The 22,019-nt window shown below is 44.5% G+C and overlaps 1 protein-coding gene across 1 annotated transcript in view; it reads left to right on the top strand.

Annotated features, from left to right (window-relative positions):
- The window catches only part of LAMC2 (laminin subunit gamma 2), a 64,256-nt gene that overhangs the window by 37,388 nt on the left and 4,849 nt on the right, over nucleotides 1-22,019 (top strand). Inside the window, exons 5-21 of the mRNA XM_004372900.1 lie at nucleotides 611-747; nucleotides 1,506-1,628; nucleotides 2,514-2,703; nucleotides 5,617-5,729; nucleotides 7,171-7,389; nucleotides 8,008-8,190; nucleotides 9,029-9,274; nucleotides 11,288-11,433; nucleotides 13,275-13,428; nucleotides 13,742-13,947; nucleotides 15,519-15,598; nucleotides 16,888-17,037; nucleotides 17,563-17,707; nucleotides 18,656-18,662; nucleotides 19,614-19,759; nucleotides 20,279-20,393; nucleotides 21,636-21,835. Of these exons, the coding sequence (XP_004372957.1) occupies nucleotides 611-747; nucleotides 1,506-1,628; nucleotides 2,514-2,703; nucleotides 5,617-5,729; nucleotides 7,171-7,389; nucleotides 8,008-8,190; nucleotides 9,029-9,274; nucleotides 11,288-11,433; nucleotides 13,275-13,428; nucleotides 13,742-13,947; nucleotides 15,519-15,598; nucleotides 16,888-17,037; nucleotides 17,563-17,707; nucleotides 18,656-18,662; nucleotides 19,614-19,759; nucleotides 20,279-20,393; nucleotides 21,636-21,835 (2,560 nt within the window). The remainder of the gene's footprint in view (nucleotides 1-610; nucleotides 748-1,505; nucleotides 1,629-2,513; nucleotides 2,704-5,616; nucleotides 5,730-7,170; nucleotides 7,390-8,007; nucleotides 8,191-9,028; nucleotides 9,275-11,287; nucleotides 11,434-13,274; nucleotides 13,429-13,741; nucleotides 13,948-15,518; nucleotides 15,599-16,887; nucleotides 17,038-17,562; nucleotides 17,708-18,655; nucleotides 18,663-19,613; nucleotides 19,760-20,278; nucleotides 20,394-21,635; nucleotides 21,836-22,019) is intronic.

Consider the following 22,019-nt stretch of genomic DNA (forward strand, 5'->3'; position numbering starts at 1 on the left):
CATAAAGTGATACTCGTGAGGAGTGTGCCTCTTAGCTCAAGTAGATACAAGAGACTAAACGGGCAGCTTCTGTCCGGAGGTGAGATGGGAAGGCAGAGAGGGTTAGGAGCTGGTTGAATGGCCATGGGGAATCAGGTGTGGAAAGGAGGAGTGTGCTGTCACAGTATAGGGAGAGCAATTAGGGTCACATAACAATGTATGTACATATTTTTGTATGGGAAAAAATTTTTAAAAAAGAGCAAAAAAAAAGATAGTTGGTGTTTCCTCCTCTGAGAATTAATAGGATCTTATGGGAGACAGGAGTTCCTAAAAGGTGCAAACAGTTAACATGCTCAGCTGCTAACTAAAAGGTTGGTGGCTCGAGTCCACCCAGAGGTGCCTCAAAAGAAAGGCCTGGTGATCTACTTCTGGAAAATCAGTCATTGAAAACCCTATGGAGCAGTTCTACTCTGACACACATGGGGTTGCCATAAGTCAGAGGCAACTTGAAGGCAACTATTTGGTTTTGGGCGAGAGAGAAAGTAGAAAGAGGCTAAATCAGTTGCCAGATTCTCTGATGGAGTAAGAAGGAATCTATAATACCATTCTGATTTCTAAAATGCCACTGCAGGTGTAGACCAGGTTACTATCATCTGGATGCAGGAAACCCTGAGGGCTGCACCCAGTGTTTCTGCTATGGGCATTCAGCCAGCTGCCACAGCTCTGCAGATTACAGCATCCATAAGATCATCTCTGCCTTCCACCAAGGTAAAGGGCTCTGTTTCCTAGGTTTTTGTGTTCTCCCCGGGCTTTGGGCTTACAGACAACCTCCTTCCCAGCCACAGGATAGGGTCCTCTAGTCATCTTTATCAACTCTCTTCTAGCTTTTAATGTACTTTATTTTGTCAGGGCAATAAGTCATACCCTAGTATCTCAGAAGTGTTAAAGCTGAACAGTTCAGTTATACCAGATACCAGATTTTCGTCTGCCCGCATTGCCCTTCACCGTCTGTTTCAAAACCACGGAAGAATTATTCACTGGGATTAGGGAGTCTGGGAGAGTCTTCCCGAAGTTCACTTTTACTAAATAATAACTGCTTTCACATCCATTAAATGAGTTAATTTATGGGAGATTAGTTGGCAAGCTACAAAGCACTATAAAAATATTGGGAATTTATGTGATTTTAACTCTAAGTCTGAGTTTCTCTTTGAACATGCTGGACGCTCTCACTTCATGAAGTTCATACCCGGTTTATGTAAATACAATAAAAATACAAATTATGGGCAGATGAAAATGTGCTCATTTATCATAAGAGTCAGACTCAAAGATGAGACGGCAAAGCAAGCGGGTAGTGGTGGAGATGAGACCCAAGGAGAGAGGTGCATGGGGAATTTTGATGATTGTACACGAGTGTGGAAATAGTAACAAAACCTCGCTTCCTGCTCAGCGCTTGGACTTTTGGCCAGCACATCTTGCCTTGTTTGAGGGTTTGCCCTGAATGCAGAGTGGTTTTATTTGTGTTCCAGATGTTGATGGCTGGAAGGCTGTCCAAAGAAATGGGTCTCCTGCAAAGCTTCAATGGTCCCAGCGCCATCGGGATGTGTTTAGCTCAGCACGACGCTCGGACCCTGTCTATTTTGTGGCTCCTGGTATGTAACTTTTCCTGTAGAAGCCAACTTATAAGACAAAGAAATCAAGATAGAAGAATGGAGTTAGAATATGTGGAAACCGTATCACTTAGTGAACACTGTCTTAGGGACATATCACTTAGGGAACAGTGTCTCTAGAAGATAGTTGGGGCTTAAACCAGATTTGATGAAGTCACCAAGACATAGTACAGCAGAGCAGAACTGGATGTCCTGGGTCAGACGCTGGCCTGGTCTCCTGCTTTCATCAAATGGGAAGTTTCTGCGTTTTCCACCAAGGATGCTCAGTGGGAATTAAGGACTATGGTCAAATTTGTGGATCTATTTGGAAGCAGATGGAAAAGTTAAAGTTAAGAATTTCTTAAAAGTTTAAATACCTGTAAGTTAAAAAAAAAAAAAAGTTAATGTTATGCACCTAGAAAAGCTTTGACTAGAATTCTAATTCTGGTTCATTTCATTCTGTCATCTGTAAAATGGGAATAATAATGCCTTCCTCCAAGAATCATTGCCATCAAATGTAATAATGTTTGTGAGAGCACTTTGTAAATTATAAAGCCCTACACAACAAATGGCACTGCTGCTGATATGCCTGGGATATTTCCATACTACTCTGTCATGGGGGCCATGCTCTGAATCATCTAATGGATAGAGTTGCCTTATAATGAAGTGCTTTTAGCATTTTAGTAACTAACCCTCCTTTGTAGTCACTAAATGTATAACCATTTCCAGCGCCATGTACTGACTCTTCTAGCAGGATAATTTGTGGCAACGTAGTGAGTGGGTATCATAGGAATCCAACAGAAATTGCCAATATTAATGTAGACTTGCTCACTATTTGAATCTCCATTTTCACAACTGATCTCAATCTTTTAAAATTCTATTTCACAGCCAAATTTCTTGGGAATCAACAGGTGAGCTATGGGCAAAGCCTGTCCTTTGACTACCGTGTGGACAGGGGAGGCAGACACCCATCTGCCCATGATGTAATCCTGGAAGGTGCTGGTATACGGATCACAGCTTCCTTGATGCCACTTGACAAGACTCTGCCTTGTGGGATCACCAAGACTTACACATTCAGGTAAAGAGAGACCACAGGTGGGTCAAATAGAGCAAACTGTGATCGAGATCCAGGTCCTTTGTGCAGCCATTCAATCAGCATTCATTCGTTCATTCAACAAACATTTTTTGATCACCTTGTACATACCAGACATGGTGTTATGTCCCAAAACAGTACGTGATTCCTGTCCTCAAGCAGCTTACAGGCTAATGGGAGAGAAGGACAGATGACTGTAGTGCAGCGTCTCAAGTGACAGAAGTGGACAAGATAGACACATATTTTGAACATACATAGGAGGTATATCTGACCCACATTGGGGTGGTCAAGGAAAGGTTCCTAGGAGAAGTAACGATTATGAAAAGCAGTTCTCAAAGGAAAGAAAAGGAGGGGAGAGGTTCACAAGGCAGAGGAAGCATTATGCTTGAGGGAGTTTTGTGTATTTAGGAAGTTCCAAGTAGCTGAGCATGAATGGAGCAGGAGTTGGGGAGAGGAATACAATGAGAGGTGATGTCAGAGAGAAAGGAGGTGAGGACCTGGACAGTTTTGTATCTAGGGAGATTGGACGTTATCCTATAGAATGGGGATTTTTAATGGTATGTACAGAGAGGTTAGACTCCCTAGTTGGTGCAAACGATTAATATACTTAGCTGCTAACGGAAAGGTTGGCGGTTCTAGTCCACCCAGAGGCACCACTGAAGAAAGGCCTGGTGATCTACTTTGGAAAAATCAGCCATTGAAAACTCTATAGAGTACAGTTCTACTCTGACACACATGGGGTCACCATGAGTTGGAGTGGACTCAATGACAACTGGGTTTTTTGTTTTGTTTTATATGGAGGGGTTGGGGAAGGGAGCAGTGCATACTAAGTGCTTGATACTGCATTAGAGGCTGGGATATCAAAATGAAGAGATGTGATCTACCAGGAAATGTAACATGTCAAGAAGCAAACACAATTCAGTATGAAAATCACTTCCATGACAGTGTATGTTCACAGGGTCTTGGAAGGAGAAGAAAGAGCACCTAACCCTGAGGAGTCAAGGAAAGTGTCAGAGAGGAGGCAACTTATGGGCTCAGAACTGAGAGATGGACAGAGTTTCCCAGGGAGAAAAGCCAGAGAAGAACAATCTACAGATGGGAGAGAGCATGTGAATATGTGTGGAGATGTGTAAAACCACAATACAGCAGGGGCAGGGCAAGCAATTTTTATGACTGGAGAGCAGCATGTGTAGGGTAGATGGAAGATGAGGTTGACAAGGCTGAAAAGGGACCCATCAGAGTTGGCTTTGGATGTCATGTCAAGGTGCTTAAAGTCTTGTGCAGGCCTGCAAGACGATGGAAAGTCATTGAGAGATTATAATAGAGAAAGGGCAAGATTAGGTATGAATGCCAGGTGTGAATGCCACGTGGAGGATGGACTGGGTAGGATCCTTAACTGAACCATTAGAACACATTCACAGTGGTTCAAGTTCAAGGTTGGAGGCCTAACCCAGAGCAGAGGTGGTGGGAATGGAGAAGAGAAGACTCATAGTACACACACAAGTTATGTACTTAGATGACAGAGTGCTACTTATTCTAATGATACCAACACACACTACTACCTGGAGTACCCATTCCCACCTTCTCAGCTTGACGAATTTACTCTTTGAGATTCAGCTTCCATGTTCCTCCATTGTATTAACCTTCTCAGAAGCCCAGGTAAAGCTACAATCATCTCTTGTGTGTTTCTATGGCATTCTGTACATATATTTGTTATGTGCTCACTGTACTGTCTCATAATTATTTGTTTACCCGCTTGACTCCCTTGCTGGACTGTGATCACCACACCCTAGTTGCCTTTGTATTGTCCAGCCTACCACAGTGTCTGGCACAAACCACGTGCACAGTAAACTTTTATTGTAAGGGGTAGAGTTGTTTCTGGAAGAGCTATTCCAGTTAAAAATAAAACACAATTAAAAAGAATGGAGCAGGTGCTGGTGCTATGATGAGGTGAGGTACTATGATGACAGAGAAGTACTACATGTGGACAAACGAGTACTGGTAGTGCAGTGGTTACGTGCTCAGCTGCTAGCCAAAAGGTCCATAGTTCGATCCTACCAGCTGCTCTGTGGAAGAAGGATGTGGCAATCTGCTTCCGTAAAGATTACAGCCTTGGAAACCTCATGGGAGAGTTCTACTCTGTCCTACAGGGTCACTATGAGTCAGAATTGATTCGATGGCAGTGGCTCAGCAATGGGTGGGTTATATGTGGACAACGTAGAATATAGAAACTGACTTTTTTTATTGTGGTAAAAATACATATAACAAAAGCCAATTCAACAATGTCTACATGTATAATTCAGTGACATTGATTACATTCGTCATGTTGTGCAACCATCGCCACAATCCTTTTCCCAATTACTCCACCTCCATTAACAGAAACTCAGTGGCCCCTAAACAATGACTCTCTCTCCCCACCCTCCCCTCCTTGGTAACCATTAGTAATAAGCTTCAGTCTCTATACATTTACCTAGGAAATTGACTTTTGAAAAGAGTAAATGAAATGTGTCCAGATAACAGACAAACCATTTAAACAACAAAGCCAAAAACGAATTGCAGCTCTTGAGGATCAGAGCCACTTGAACTCAGAGGTATTTCTAACATTAAATTTTGCATGGCCAAGAATAGAAACTGGTCTGTGGTGAGCTGGAACCAGCACTGCTCCAGATGACATGATCCCTTGTACTAGGCTTTCCCCACTGGGAGACCCTCCATCCTGTCTTATGGAGCTTGACTTCTCAGAAGCTCCAAGTTTGTGCCTACAAGGAGATGTCTCCCAGTCCTCTTGGCAGGACTGAAAAGGGGTTTAGCTATTTCCACGTTCTCAGACATAATTTGTATCAGGCAGGGATGTGATAAGAGTCATATTTTTAAAGCTTTTGTCTCTAAATAATGCAGATTAAGTGAACATCCAAGCAGTAATTGGAGCCCCCAGCTGAGTTATTTTGAGTATCGAAGGTTACTGCGGAACCTCACGGCCCTCCGGATCCGAGCTACATATGGAGAATACAGTACGTGACTAAGAGAAATGATGTTCTCTCCTCTTAGCCTTTCGTTTAGTAATCCGTTTCAGCTCTCGAGTAAGGTGGTGACAGTCTCCAAACAAGTAAATGCACCACTTGATGGTTTTGATTTAGAGTCTCAGATCTGGTCTAAATTTTCACATTCTATGAGAAGTTAAAAAGGAATGATTCACTAAAGAGAGGTCGGCACCAAGGATGGATTACCCAATAAGCAAGGTACGCACAGGCTTACTTGTGCTTATTTAGTAATCTGTAGTGCACAATTTCACCTCTTTTTCACCACATCAAAGACTGTGCACTACAGATTAGTAAGCAAACACAAGAAAGCCCATGCATAGCGTGCATACCTTGCTTAATTTAAGCCCGTGTGTACCTTGCTTACTGGTTAGTCTGCCCCTGGTCAGCACCAATGAAGAATGAATGAGGCTTCCTTGCTAAAAGTTCAGAGGAACTTAGATTAAAACTGACTATTGAAGAAGATAATCTACAACAGTCGGGCAGATTTCCTTAGCTAGGAAATGGCATTCACAACACAGCTGTATTCACTCCTGAGTAGCTTTCCTTTGGGGATTATACACGGTGCTACCATGCTCAGACATCATCGTGTATTCTGTTAATTCCTTTTTTTTTTTTTCTGAGCTTGGCATGCTGGTTCCTCCTAATCACAGTTGGAATTGTTTAAATCAGAGTCCCTTAAGCTTTTTAGCCTCATGTAAAAAGAAGGTATGGCTGGCAGGCATCATTTCCATGTCATGTTGGAGAGACTAAGGCAGGAAATAGAAAATGGATTTGCTAACAGTTTATTGAAACTTTGAGTCCCTGGGTGGTGCAAACAATGTGCTCAGCTGATAACCTAAAGGTTGGAGGTTTGAGTCTACCCAGGGGCATCTCAAAAGAAAGGCCTGGTGATCTACTTCTGAAAAATCAGCCATTGAAAACCCTATGGAGCACAGTTCTTCTCTGACACACGTGAGGTCGCCATAAGTAGGAGTCGACTTGGTGACAACTCATTTTTTTGTTTTTAATTGAACCTTTACTATGTGCCAGGCACATGATAATATATTCATTGCCTCATTAATTTTCACAAATCATAGCAAAAATACCACATAAATACCACAAAAATCATAGTGGTGTCCATTGTAGATACCACCATTACCTGTCCTCTACAGTTGAGGAAGCAGAGCCATGGAGAGGTTCTGTGACTTGCCCAATTCACACAGCTAATGAGGGTGGAGACAGAATTTAAACTAATGGTTCTGACTGCAGAGCCTATGTGCTCAGGCATGATGCTGGCTTCCTGTACCTCTCCATGTGGTATGACAATGGAACACTGCCTATCTTTCGTAGGGAGTGAAGAAAAATAAAACCCAAAGAGAGCCCTGACTTTAGACCTTCCCATGTGCTGCTTCTCATCTGTCTTCTATCGCAGGTACTGGCTACATTGACAATGTGACCCTGGTTTCAGCCCGCCCCGTCTCTGGAGCCCCAGCACCCTGGGTTGAACAATGTGTGTGTCCTGTTGGGTACAAGGGTCAGTTCTGCCAGGATTGTGCTTCTGGCTACAAAAGAGATTCAGCGAGGCTGGGGCCATTTGGCACCTGTATTCCATGTAACTGCCAAGGAGGAGGAGCCTGTGATCCAGACACAGGTGAGTGAAATGACACCTGGACCAGATGGCTGGAGGTGTAGCCAGGTGACTGGGGTCTCCCAGGAAAGAGAGCTGGGTAAGAGAACCTGCGCCCGAACTCATTTCAGAGATGAGAAAGGATTAAGGGGAGTAGGGCTGTATGGGGAAGATGAACATGGTGCTTTAGTACACACAGTCCTTTTCATTATGGAAATGGCTCAAGGTTGTGAGAAAGGTGCTGGGTTTCAGGAAATGGCCGTTATGGTTCAGTGCTGGGTGGGGGGATTGGTGTCCGGTTGCAAGAATTGTGTTGCAGAGATCAAAGGCAATGTCAGGGCCCAAACGAATGTGCCGACAAGTGGTGTCAGCCACGCTGAACAGGGGAGGAGTGTAAAGTTCTGAATCGCAAAGGAAGTGTATGTGCACTTAGCAGGGGAGAGGGAGGGTAGGGTTCAGGGTCAGGGCCCAGGTTTAGAGTTAGTACTAGGGCAGAGGTGAATACCAGTGTTCAGATACTTTATGAAAAGCTTCAGAAAGGAAGGCTTTGCGTTACTAAGCCACACATACTCCATATTAAAGAAAATGTATTGTTTTACCCTCCTCATTTCTCTGCCCCTCCATTCTTCCTCTGCTTCCCAGGAGATTGTTATTCGGGGGATGAAAATCCTGACATTGAGTGTGCCGACTGCCCCATTGGCTTCTACAATGATCCACAAGACCCCCGCAGCTGTAAGCCATGTCCCTGTCGCAACGGGTTCAGCTGCTCGGTGATGCCCGAGACAGAGGAGGTGGTGTGCAATAACTGTCCCCTCGGGGTCACTGGTAAGGTCGAGCGCCTGTGCTGGGCCTGCTTCTTCCTGTTCTGAGGCCGAGGATTTGCGTCAATAGCTTATATTCCAAGGAATTTCTAGGAAATTATCATTAAAAAAAAAGAAAAAAAAACTGCCATGGAGTCAATTGTCAGAGTAGAATTGTGCTCCGTAGGGTTTTCAGTGACTGATGTTTCAGAAATAGATGGCCAGGCCTTTCTTCCAAGATGCCTCTGGGTGTACTTGAACCTCCAACCTTTCAGTTAGCAGCCGAGCACATTAACCATTTGCACCACCCAGGGACTCCAGGAAATTATAATTACTTAGGGTTAATCTAAATGCCCTCATTCTAAAGATAAGAATATTGGGATGCCCAACAGATAAAGTGACTTGAGTAAAGATAGAGCAGGAAACATATAAAGCTGTTTTAAGTTTGTAATTAACAGATGAAGAAACCATTTCAGTCCAAATACATAGTTTAACTAAATTTTATAAAATAAACCAATATTTAGTGACCTCTTAAATTTCAGCATCTCTCTGCTGTTCAGTCTCAAAGAATAAATTCACCAGCAGCGCCCTTGGGGGTATGGCTCTAAATCCCATCACTTCTGCGGAGCCGCTGGCTTTTTTCAACCAGCTAATTAACTGGGAGGAAGCCTCCTGGTGGTGCTGCTGTGTTCTAAAATTGGTGGCCCACTGTGGAGCGCCTGCTCCTGGGGGTGTTATTGTGCGGGTGAGGGGAAGCATGTCTCCCTGGCTGTTTTAGAGGGTGACTTGCTACTTTGGACCTCTGGGTCTGGTCTTGCTGCCAATGGATGAGAACTTGGGCCTGGCCGTTGGTTCTTTCCCAGGTGCCCGCTGCGAACTCTGTGCCGATGGCTACTTTGGGGACCCCTTTGGGGAACGTGGCCCAGTGAGGCCCTGTCAACCCTGCCAATGCAATGACAACGTGGACCCCAGTGCACCAGGGAACTGTGACCAGCTGACAGGCAGGTGTTTGAAGTGCATCCACAACACGGCCGGCTTCCACTGTGACCAGTGCAAAGCTGGATTCTTCGGGGATCCCTTGGCCCCCAACCCAGTGGACAAGTGTCGAGGTAGGATTGTGGCCCAAAACAGTGTGTGTGTGTACACATAAGCTTGCTAATCTGCAGGGCAACCTCAGTTGATATTGTGCTGTTACTTTGGTTTCTCTGACCAGCTGGCCTGTAAACAGCCTGGACCTTTTGCCAGTCAAAGGCCTGAGACCATTCCCCCTGCGGCGGGGCTCTGGAAGGCAGAGTTGGTGGAGCTTGGGAGGGCTCAGGCTGGGTGGGAAGAGTGGAAAGGTCAGGTTTACATTCCTAAGTGGAAAAGGAGATAGGGAAGTGGTTGCCAAACCTGTTGTGGGAGAGTCATGACTCGAGAAGAAGCCTGAACAAACTGAAGTGGAGCGATAAAGTGGTTTAAGAGACGCGCTCAGGAAGTCAGTGTAGTTGATGTATAGAAAGAGAACAGCCAAGCGTTTCCCTAACAAGATGGCTCCAAAGAGGCAGCTTTCAGGTGGCATTCCAAAGGGCTGCTGCAGATCAAAGCAAGACGTGCTAGTTGGTGCTCTTGCTCAGCTCTTCTTGCAAACCTTGTCACAGGTTATATTCCAGAGGCAAGTTCTATTCTAGAGGAGCTGGCCTGCCCCAGAGAGTCACCCCTTAACTGCAAAGTTCCCAGATGGGCCCTGGCACCCAGAACCCAGAGACCTTGCATATTATAAAGTCTAGAGTAGCTCTGAGAACCCAGTTAAGGGAACTCCTGGTTCCCCAGGAGGGCCAAGAGGTCTGCAGGGAGCCCAGAGTGTCCCACACACACCAGAGACCCCATCCCTGGACCTCTGAGGATCTCTGTGCAACCTGGGGCTTCTACTAAGGTGCCTGGACCCTGGGGGATTCGTAGGCCAGACCAGCCCTGACCTGCAGGTCAGCTGTTAGGTGCTAGAAAGCACCCCATCCTAGGTAGAGCCACACTTGACATCAGCAATCCTGAGTTCAAGTCCAGTTTTGTAACATACTTACCGCGTTACATTGAATATGCCAATTAATCTCTCTGAACCTTCATTTTTTCTTATGCCTGAATAATATTTAACTCAAAGTTGTTCTGAAGATAAAATGAAATAACATGAGAAAGCACACTGTAAATTCTTTCTATAATTCTAGCTATGAGGTGTTATTAACAGGAACTTGACTGACTTTAAACCATACATTTCTTCACTCAACTATCTGTTACCAAGCACCTACTATGTACCCAATGCAGAGCTAGATGCGAAGGTTATGTCAGTCCCAGCGCCTGAGGAGCTCATATTGTAATAAGGGAGGCACACAAATACGTATGCAAATAACGACAGTACAGTTAGATAAGTGTTAATATTACTATGTAGCAAGAGTTTTGTGAGCACTAAAGATAGAGCAGCACAGGCAATCACTGTAACTCCATTAGAGCAATGTTTATCCACTGTTATATCCTCAGCACCTAGAATAGAACCTGGCACATAGTAGGTGCTCAATCAATTTGAATTAATGAAGGTATTGCTTCCTTGCTGCATTTCCTACGTCAGAGGCAGCATAGCAGAAGGAAAAGAGCATAGGTGTTAGGGTCAGACAGACCCAAGTTCACGTTCCAGCTCTGCCATTTACTTATTGTGTGTCTTTGGGCAAGTTATTCACTCTCTCTGAGCTCACATTCTCATCTGTGAAACGGGGGAGACCTCTACATCTACAAAGTCTGCTACATAATGGGCTCAGAAGGAATGTTATTTCCCTTTTGAGCACAGCTGGAGGGCCTGCAGAATATCTAAGAGGCTTGCAATCTAACAAGAGGAAGAAAGGATGGACTGTTGTAACATCTCTTTATCCACACTCACCAAACAAACTTGCCAGATGATTCTTAAGACCTACCAGTATTAGGGAAGTGCTTGGAGGCTTAGCCAAAAGGCGAATCCAACATCAGATGAATCGACAAGGGCAAATAAGGATTCTTTGCTATTGGTGACTTGACCCTCCTTTGATCTTTTTTATGTCTCCAGATTCTGGAGTTACCTTTCTGTGAACACTCCCTGACTGTTTGTCTCTGGTCTCTAGCTTGCAACTGCAACCCAATGGGCTCAGAGCCTGTGGAATGTCGAAGTGATGGGAGCTGTGTCTGCAAGCCAGGATTTGGAGGCCTCAACTGTGATCATGCAGCATTAACCAGCTGTCCAGCTTGTTATAACCAAGTCAAGATTCAGGTGCACATGCCCATCAGAGCCACTTCTTACCACTCCCTGCGGCCCCTGCAGAATTTTAAAATCCTTAAGTGTCTGCTGGGTAGTTATGTCACAGATCAAGGGCTGTGCTAGTCTCCTGGGGGCGGGGTGGTGGTGGTGGTGGTTCATTTTTCTTCCTTTAATCATGGCTGTATTAAAAAACCACTGCTGTGTAATAATAAGGAGCCCTGGTGGTGCAGTGGTTAAAGCAATCAGCTGCTGCCCAAAAGGTTGGCTGTTTGAAACCACCAGCAGCTCCGAGGGAGAAAAATGTGGTAGTCTGCTTCCATAGAGATTTACAGCCTTGGAAATCTTATGGGGTCACTATGAGTTGGAATTGACTCGATCGCAGTGGGTTTGTTTTTTGGTATAACAGTAATAACACTTCACTTATATCTTCTCATGTATACCATTTTCAAAACCCCTTTTGCAAATAGTATCTGTCTTAGTTACTAGTGCTACTGTAACAAAAATACCACAAGTGGGTGGCTTTAAAAAACAGAAGTTTATTTTTTCACTGTTCTGGAGTCTAAAAGTCCAAATCAAGGTCTTGACTGTGTTAATTCCTAACTTGTAGGTAGTCCCACGTGTTCGTTCCTTGGTCCCTTGGCTTGTAAAGGATTCTCACACGGCTTCTGTCTTCCCCAGTTTGTATGCCCGCTTCTGTGTCTAATCTGCTCTTTTTTATAACTCACAGTGATTAGGTTTAGGGCACACCCTACACTGATATAATAAAGAAAAGCCTACTTCCAAATAGGACTATTACCACAGGTATAGGGGTTACGATTACAACACATATTTTTGGGAGATACAACTCAATCCATAACACTGCCATATTTTCAGGCAGATAATGCGCACCTTCTAAGTTTGTTTGCCAACTCTGCACCCCCCGCGAAGTATTTACATAAGCACCGCTATGCCAATTATTTTTTTACATTCTGCTGTAAAAAATTAGAATAATGTGCTTATGAAAAATACCTCACGGAGGGGAGGGGCACGATTGGCAAACAAATGTAGAAAACGCACGTTATTTGCATAAAAAATCCGATATCTCATTTGATATTCATGAAAACCTTGTTAAGCTGGAAGAAAAACTATTCTGATCTCAGTTTTAGATGAGCAAACAAAGTCTCAGAAAATTTGTAACTTTTCACAGCCACATGACCCAGTGGAAACTGAATTCCACCCATGTCTCCTGACTCTGAGTGCAGGTCTCTTCCCACTATCATATCCCACTTTGCGGCTGGATTTATTTTACAAGAGATATCCTTGTGAAAATATGAAAATGTAAAAGATAAGAGGAGCCCAGAAGGTGTCAAGGCCGTTCAAACAGGAATGGCCGTCAAATTCCAGAGAAAAACGAACTTGATGCTGTGGTTGCTGTTAATTGTTATTTTGCTGGGGTGAGGGGTGGTGGAAGAAAAGGCCCAAACAGGACCCCAAATGTAGAACAAAGTCAACCTGTTTTTTTTTAATGTATCTATTTAACAAATCTTACCTAACACTTTCTCTGTGCCAGGTACTGTTCTAAACCTTTTGCAGATATTAACTCATTTAGTCCATGTAACAACTCTATGAGGTAGTATCTTTATTATTCCCATTATATGAATGAAGAAAGTGACTTGCCCAAGGTTACACAGCTAGTGAGTAGTGGAGCCTCGAGCCAGGGTTCAAACTCAAGGAGTCTAGGCTCCAGAGTCTAAACTCTTACCCTCTATGACATGGCAAGTATTTCTGAGCTTTCCCCTATTATCCCCTGGGTACCTGGTATTGGACCATGGTCTTTGTCATCTGTTCTGATCCTCTTTCCTGTGTGGTTTCAGATGGACCAGTTTATGCAGCAGCTCCAGAGCCTGGAGGCCATGGTTTCTAACACTCAGGATGGTGGAGCAGTACCCAATGCAGAGCTGGAAGGCAGGATGCAGCAGGCCGAGAAGGCCCTCCAGGACATCCTGAGAGAAGCTCAGATTTCAGAAGGTGATCAAGGCCAACTTCTCTTCAGACAGGAGAGAATTCATGGTCCTAGAAAGAACCACTATGCTATGTCACAGTCAGCTGTGGGTATCAGTTCAGCCGGTGTTTCTGCTCAGCTCTTGCAGAGGTGGAAGGATGTTTGTGACATTCTCCTGGAACCTGCATGATGGAGATAAAAGAGCAATTGAATGCATTCATATCTGAGGTTTTTACCATTTTGCCATAAGCCAAAGTCCCTTTTCAGCCCTCTGTTATGTTTGATAACTCTGTGCTGACCCGGAAAGTACTCACCCTCCTTTTCCTTCTTTGTGCTCAGGTGCAATTAGATCCCTAAATCTCCAGTTGGCCAAAGTGAGGAACCAAGAGAACAGCTACTGGAATCGCCTGGATGACCTCAAGATGACAGCAGAGAGAATCCGGGCCCTGGGCAGTCAGCATCAGAACCGTGTCCAGGAGACCCGCAGGCTCATCACTCAGATGCGCCTGAGCCTGGCAGAGAGTGAAGCTTCCCTGCGGAACACTGTAGGTATCTCTGGGTTAGGTGCTGAGAACCACTGCTGGGCCAGGAGACCCAGCACAGATCTCCTGGGCTCGTTTTCTGTCTCTCAGGCTTTCTGGTGTGTCTGGCAGATAGGTGGGCTTCTCTTCCTTGAAAGAGACACAATCGCTTTACGTTCTTTGGCCTCCTGCAATTTCCCATCCTACTGCTTTATGGTCCTCTCTCTAGGTCATTTACTCCTAACCACATCCTCTTCTTGGCCCTGCCTCTTCTCCCTTCTTTTTGAACAATCTCCTAACTTGTTAGCTCCCAGAGTAGAATTTAGTTTTGTTCATGTTTGCATTCCCAACCCACAGTGTAGCGTGTGGCCTTGGTAAATATTTGCTGCATGAATGAATGAGAAGGAAAGGAAAGAAGGAAGGAAAGGTGGCAGGGAGGGAGGGAGGGAGGGAGGAGGAAAGGAAGGAAAGAAGGGAGGGAGGAAGGAAGGAAGGAAGAAAAAAACAGAAAGGAAGAAATAAAGGAAAGGAAAGGAGGAAGAAAAGAAGGAAGGAAGAGTGAGCCCAATGAAGACATGGTTCTGAACATGGGAAGAAAAAAAAAAAAGGTTGCCAGCATGATTGTCTTAATGACATAATTTGGTAGCGTGATAAGAGGGAGGGATTTGATTGCCCAAAACCCAAACCCATTGCTGTCAGGTTGATTCTGACTCATAGCGACTCTATAGGACAGAGTAGAACTGCCCCCATAGGATTTCCAAGGCTGTAATGGTGGCATAGTGGTTAAGAATTTGGCTGCTAACCAAAAGGTTGGCAGTTCGAATTCACTAGACGCTCCTTGGAAACTCTATGGGGCAGTTCTACTCTGTCCTATAGTGTTGCTATGAGTCAGAATTGACTCAACGGCAATGGGTTTGGTTTCTGTTTTTGGTTAATCTTTACAGAAGCAGACTGCCACATCTTTCTCTCATGAAGTGGCTAGTGGGTTCAAACCACCAACCTTTTGGTTAGCAGCCAAATGCTTAACCACTGTGCTACCAGGGCTCCTTAGATTTGATTGAGTACTCTTTTATTTCTGAATAGAGAATGCAGTGGTGACAATAATGTAAGTGCATGGGTGGGAGATGGATAAAGGAAATTGGAAGATAATCAGACACTAGGCTGAGGAAATGGAGTATTTAAAAAATGTGTATTGACTTTTCACTGTTTACAAAAATAATGTTTATTGTAGAAAATTTAGCCAATAAATCAAATTCCCATATGATCTCATCACTAAAAAATCACCACTGTTAAAACTTGGTATACATTTTAGTGGACTTCAAATACACAAAAAATTATAAATATGTATGTATTTTTAAATGCATCTATATCCATATACAGACTTTTTTTGAACTTGGATTTCTATGTTATCCTGTCTATACATACTTTTTTAAAAAATATGGAATGATTGTGGTGAGTTGGGGCTCTCGATGGAAGTGTCAGTGTGTGGTATCCTGTGTGGCTGAAAGTGAGCTGTTCTGACTGGACAGATGCCATACCTGCTGAGGTTCTGTGGCTGAGTGCAAGCCCTTACCCAATTCTCCTTTTTTCCACAGAACATTCCTCCCTCTGGGCACTACGAGGGGCCAAACAGCTTTAAAAGCCTGGCTCAGGAAGCGCAGAAATTGGCAGACAGGTGAGCAGCGTCAGAGGCACCTCTGCTTCAGGTCGCTCTGCAAGGCCAGACTTGAACAAGACTGTAGGGTGCTCAGGACCAAGCACCATGTTCATTCCCTCTAGGCTTCTTTATGGCCACCACCTTGCCTTGAAGCCATTGTTCAACCACTTGGCTTTCAGCACGTAGGTGGCCACTGGGCGGGGTAGTTTGACAGGACCTGGGGGTGGGAATGTTGCATTCCCAGATTTCTCTGACTCACAATATGGCTTTGGTCTATGTCAGATGTGATTCCTTGGGCCATGTGAAATGAATCAGCCCCCTTGGAAAACAACGCTCCGCAGCTTTCAGGGACTCCCAGGCTCCCACCCCGAGCCTGGGAACAAGTAGCAACGAGTCATTTGCTAGCCTGTGGGGGCTAAGTCTGCAGAGGGGCACCTTCCTCCTGAAAACCGGCTCCACAAGGCCTCAATGATGACCTATAAACACAGGCAGCTCCCAACATTCATCCTTGCCTCTGACTATAAATCTCGCCGCAGTTAAGAGGTCTGCTCACAGCAGAGTGCTCAGCTGGGTGGCACGCTCAGTTAATCCCTTGTGGAATTCAGTCAGCTGAAGGGGGCTGGCTTGTAGTATTGCAGCACGAGCTGTCTCCTGAGCTTGTTTGTATAGCTTTCTAGAACCAGGGGGACAAAAGCATCTGGATTTACAGGCTTTGTCCCCCTTGTGGTGGCCCTAGTTTAGAGTTGCGGTGAAAGTAAGTAGGGGGTTGGATACTGAATGAAATACACCCTGGGGCTTCCCTCCTGCGCAGAAGAACTTACTGATGCAATGTTTTATCACACTGAGACTGCTCCTATGCTCCCCCGCATCTCCACTCCCCTCCCCCGGGCTTCCACTGATAATGCCATAAACAGAAAAGACCATCACACGGTCTATGACATGAAGCTAACTCTCCAGAACACCTGCTTCTTAATAGTTCTAAAATTCCATCTACCAGTTGCCTTTGAGTAGACTCTGACTCATGACGACCCCATGTGTGTCAGAGTAGATCTGTGCTCCATCGGGTTTTCAGTGGCTGATTTTTCAGAAGTAGATTGCCAGTCCTTTCTTCTGAGGCACCTCTGGGTACCCTTGAACCTCCAACCTCTTGGTTAGCAGCCAAATGCTACCAAGGATTCATCTACTCTGGGTCAATCCTTTCCAGCCAAACGAGTTTCATTACTTCTCTCCCTTCATTTAAATAAAAGATCTGAAGGAAACTCTTTGTTATTAAAACCCTAATTCTCTCTTTTTCAAAATCTTTTCAGTCATGTTGAGTCAGCCAGTAATATGGAACAACTGGCAAGGGAAACAGAGGATTTTTCCAATCAAGCGCTATCACTGGTGCGCAAGGCTCTGATCCAAGGAGGAGGAAGTGGCAGCCTGGACAGCTCTGTGGTGCAAGGGCTTGTGGGAAAGTATGTTTCAGCCAGCTCTCATGTGGACCAGCAACATCGGGATTTCCCAGGATAGGCTGAAAACCACACTCGAGGGGCACCGGGTTTCTTTGAAATATATTAATAATAAGAGGGACAAGAGAATGAGAGCATTAGCTTGGGAGAAAGTAGATATCTTTAAGGCTGGAAGAAGAAAAGTTAGATTAATTTGAGTAAAGTTTGTCTTTTGATTGGGAGATCTCAATGCCTGAAGACACAGTCACCCTCTGTGGTGTTTAAAGGGTGTGATTAAACCCATCTGATGGTGTGGGGAATATAAAAAAACCTATTATCAAGAATTGGGAAACTTGGGCTCAAGTCTTCTGGCCCAACCTGTACAAACTGTAAGACTTATGTTTAGATTGTAGAGAGAGACTCATATCTGACACATAACTTGTTTGGTTCTTCTGCATAATTCCAACTACATACTTTTAAACAAGAGGATAGATCTTTGCTTCTCTACGAAGAGTGAATTCTCAAAGTTCTCTTTTTTTTTTTTCCTTGCAGATTAGAAAAAACCAAGTCCCTGGCCCAGCAGTTGATGAGGGAGGCCACTCAGGCCGACATTGAAGCAGATAAGTCTTATCAGCATAGTCTCCGCCTTCTTGACTCAGTGTCTCAGCTTCAGGGCGTCCATGATCAGTCCTTTCCGGTGAGTGCCTCTACCCTATGTGCTTGATGAGCAGAAAAATAGCCATAAATGCTTTCTTCTCGGGGCGGGGGGAAGGGGGGGAGGTCCCCTATTATTCAGCTATCCAGTTTTTTCCTCCAAATTAACCCTTCTTGTTTTTCATTAGGGAGAGTATTTATCCTTCTCATTACCCATGCCCTTGTTCTTAAACCCCAATCCTGGTCTCTGAAAAGGCCTTGGCCCATTCTAAACCTATTAGTTGTTAAAATTTTTATATCTCTTCCTTAGTCCTAGAGACCGTTGAAACCTGTAGGAAATGATTATATATGAAGTTTGATGTTTACACTTGGGTCCTTCCTTTAGCACATCTATCTATGTGTACAACCAATCACCTTCAATGATTGTTATGGATTGAATTGTGTCCCCCAAAAATGTGTGTTGTGAATCCTAACCCCAGACCTGTGGTTATAATTCCATTTGGGAATGGATTTTCTTTGTTAAGAGGCCGTATCAGTGTAGGGTGTGCTTTAAGCCAATCCCCTTTGAGATCAGGTTAGGCAGGTAGAAGCAAGCAAAGATGGGTGAAGAGAGATGCCAAGCCACATGAAGATCGCCCAGGAGTAGGAGCTCAGAGGAGACAAGGATCTTCCTCCAGAGCCCACAGAGAGCTGAATTTGGACTTCTAGCCTCCTAATGACCCAAGCCATGATATTTTCAATCACCTCATATACATATGAAAGCTACACAATGAGTAAGGAAGACTGAAGAAGAATTGATGCCTTAGAAATATGGAGTTGGGGGATAATATTGAATACACCATGGACTACCAGAAGAACGAACAAGTCTATCTTGGAAGAAGTACAGCTAAAATGCTCCTTGAAAGTGAGAATGGCAAGACTTTGTCTCACATACTTTGGACATGTTATCAGGAGGGACCAGTCCCTGGAGAAGGACATCATGCTCGGTAAGGTAGAGGGTCAGCGAAAAAGAGGAAGATTCTCAGTGAGATGGATTGACGCAGTGGCTGCAACAATGGGCTCAAACACAGCAATGATTGTGAGGATGGTGCAGGGCTGGGCCGTGTTTCGTTCTGTTGTGCATAGGGTCGCTATGAGTTGGAACCGATTCGATGACATCTAACAACAACAATACACAGCTTCCTAAACTGTGAGATAATAAATTTCTGTTTGTTAAAGCCATCCTCTTGTGGTGTTTCTATTATGGTAACACTAGGTAACTAAGATAATGGTAGATGTCAAAAGTCATTCTACTCAGAAGACTTCTTTCTTCTCAAAAGTTTTATATTGTTTCTACCTATTAATTCCCTCAACTATTCCAAACTTACTAAAAACGAAAACCAAACCAGTTGCTGTAGAATTGACTCTGACTCATGGCAACCCCATGTGTGTCAGAGTAGATCTGTGCTCCATCGGGTTTTCAATGGCTGATTTTTCAGAAGTAGATTGCCAGGAATTTCTTCCGAGGTTCCTCTGGGTGGATTCAAATCTCCAACCTTTTGGTTAGCAGACGAATGCATTCACTGTTTACACCACCCCGGGATGCTTCCAAATGTACTAGATTTAAGAATATTCAGCTTTCTATCTTTAGCAAAAAGTACTCAAAATAACTCCCACAAACATAAGTTCCTGTGAATATAGAAAGTAGCACATAATGTTTTTAAACCCTTCCCCCACAAAAATGGTACAGAGACGAAGTCTGTTTGGCTGTCGGGGGACCTGCTACCTGACTGGCATTGGTCACCTTGCCTCATTTCTGTTAGGCTTTAGGTCTGGATGGCTAGTGACTATTTTTGTAGCTTCTTAAGGTTGCTGCTGTTTGCAAACAGTAATGCCAGATTTTAAGAAGGCTGGTTGTGCTAACTGGTGAACAACAAGTCAGACATTTATTTCTTTGGGCCCTCAGGTAGAAGCGAAGAGGATTAGACAAAAAGCTGATGCTCTCTCCAGCTTGGTGACCAAGCATATGGATGAGTTCAAGCGTGTACAAAGAAATCTGGGAAACTGGGAAGAAGAAACCCAGCAGCTCTTACAGAATGGAAAGAATTGGAGACAGGTATTCTTTTGTTAATCTGTTCACTCAGCAAACATGTATTGAATGCCTATCTTGTGAATAAATATGGAAAGAGGAACCATCAAATGCTCTCTGCTTACAGAGGGAGTAACTGAGACTCAGAGACCTTGATGTAATCAGCTCAGCTCCACCCCATGAGTCAGCCCTCAAATGGAGGAGTAGGATCTAGGTCTCCTAGGACCTATTTTGGGCAGAGTTCTGTCTACTAGCTCTGCTCCAGGAAGTATCTGGAGCATAAAATTATATTTTGCATAACTTCTCATGTCCCTGACAATGGACTAGAGTTTGACCTGTTCTCTATATGGGATGTGTCATTGGCTTATAAAGTTTGCTCTGTCCTAGATTGTTGAGGGGTTTGCTACAGTGCCCCTCGTGTCTGCGAAGAATCAGAGCACTCTGTTGTCATGAAGAGAAATGTGTTGGGGTGATTTTGCTAGCAGGAATGCACTTCTCGGTGTAGGTTACGTTTACCCTAATCTTGTTCTGTCGGCCTATTTACAGAAATCAGATCAGCTGCTCTCCCGTGCCAACCTTGCTAGAAGCAGAGCTCAAGAAGCACTAAGTATGGGCAATGCCACTTTTTATGAAGTTGAGAACATCTTAAAGAATCTCAGAGGTGAGTGTTTCATGGTTCAGGTCACTTGAGTATTTCAAAGGTACAACCATAACTTTCATTTATTTTGAATCCTCATGTATCTCCCTAAGTGGTAAGTGCATTAGGATATTACTAGATGTGTAAAAATATATTCCTAAAGAGAAAAAGAACATTAATATTTGATGTAGTGGAAAGAGGATGGAACTAGATTTCAGAAGGCCTGGGTTCTGGTCTCTGTGAGGTCACATGACTGGGCTGAGCTAGCTGTGTGACCATAGCCAGTCACACAGACTTGGACTCTATAATTTTTTAGAGGGAAAATGTTGAACTAAGTGATCTCTAAGGTCCCTCACAGACGCAACCTATCAAGCCCGTGCAGATACCTTCCCTGTTGTTTTATAGCATGGTTGTGTCCAATATGGTTGCTTTGTGCTGATGATGGAGCAAGTTTTGTCTCAGCATCTGAGTCTCAGGAGATTTGAGTTAGTGTCATGCAAGGATATGGTTAAAGTTTCAAGCTTTTTCACTCAAGAATAAAAGAGAAACATTCCTAAACTCTTGGGATTTTTTTCACGGAAAGTACCTCTCTACCCATTCTAACCAATCCTCCACTATTGTCATTGGCAACTTAAGGCCTAAAGCTCTGGTTTGAAACTTTGGGCTTCAAAGATTCTGCCTACTTCTGAGCCCCTTTGGGGGTCTTAATATGCTTGCAGTGTTGGGGACCCAGGGCAGGCTTATAGTCAGCTTCTCTAAGCAAAGGACTAAATATGGCCCTTTGAATGCTTCCTTTAAGACGTTTTCTCCTGGACAGGAATGAGTAATTCCAGCCAGGACTTCTCCTACCCTCATTCCTGGAACAGAAGTGTAGCAAGGGAGAGGGGGAAGGCAGAGGAGGGTATTTGCCCCTGGGCGCAAGTCCAAGGGGGTGCCAGATGGGGCATGGAATGACATTCAAAGGCACTGCAAATATGAAAGGCACCTGACTTAGGCAGCCAGACAAGAGGGAGGAAGGCGTATCTGCTGACGCCTCGCCACTATCAAGGTTTATTCATTTTGAATTTGTGGGGAGACGGGTGGGAGCAATTTAGAAATTGTCCCTTAGCATTCAAATGGTGGGGGGGGCACAACTTAGAGACTGCCCCTGGATGCCCATTACCCTCCCTACACCCCTGCCCCCAGCAGTAATAACACATTCTCTCAGCCCCTTTGCTCATTTGTAAGTTATTTTTCGTCTTCAGGACAATGTTTTATTCATTTCAGAGTTTGACCTGCAGGTTGAAGACAGGAAAGCAGAGGCTGAAGAGGCCATGAAGAGACTCTCCTTCATCAGCCAGAAGGTCACAGACGCCAGTGACAAGACTAAGCAGGCAGAAGCGGCCCTGGGCGGTGCTGCTGCTGACGCCCAGCGGGCAAGGAACGCGGCGAGTGAGGCCCTGGAGATCACCGACAGGATAGAACAGGTAAAGCAAAATCGAGATGCCGGCTGGCGGGCCCCGCACAAGGGTGGTGTGGAAGAAGAGAGAGTATTGGGCTCATTTTGATCCCTATTGCTCAGAGTCCTGTTGTGGTCCAAGGCGGCCCCAAAGCCATATGGCTGGCCTCCTGATCCCTAAGGCCGTGACTACATGCTAAAGCCTGACATTT

This window comes from Trichechus manatus, unplaced genomic scaffold (genome assembly GCF_000243295.1).
Source record: "Trichechus manatus latirostris isolate Lorelei unplaced genomic scaffold, TriManLat1.0 scaffold00021, whole genome shotgun sequence".
NCBI classification, from domain to species: Eukaryota; Metazoa; Chordata; class Mammalia; order Sirenia; family Trichechidae; genus Trichechus; species Trichechus manatus.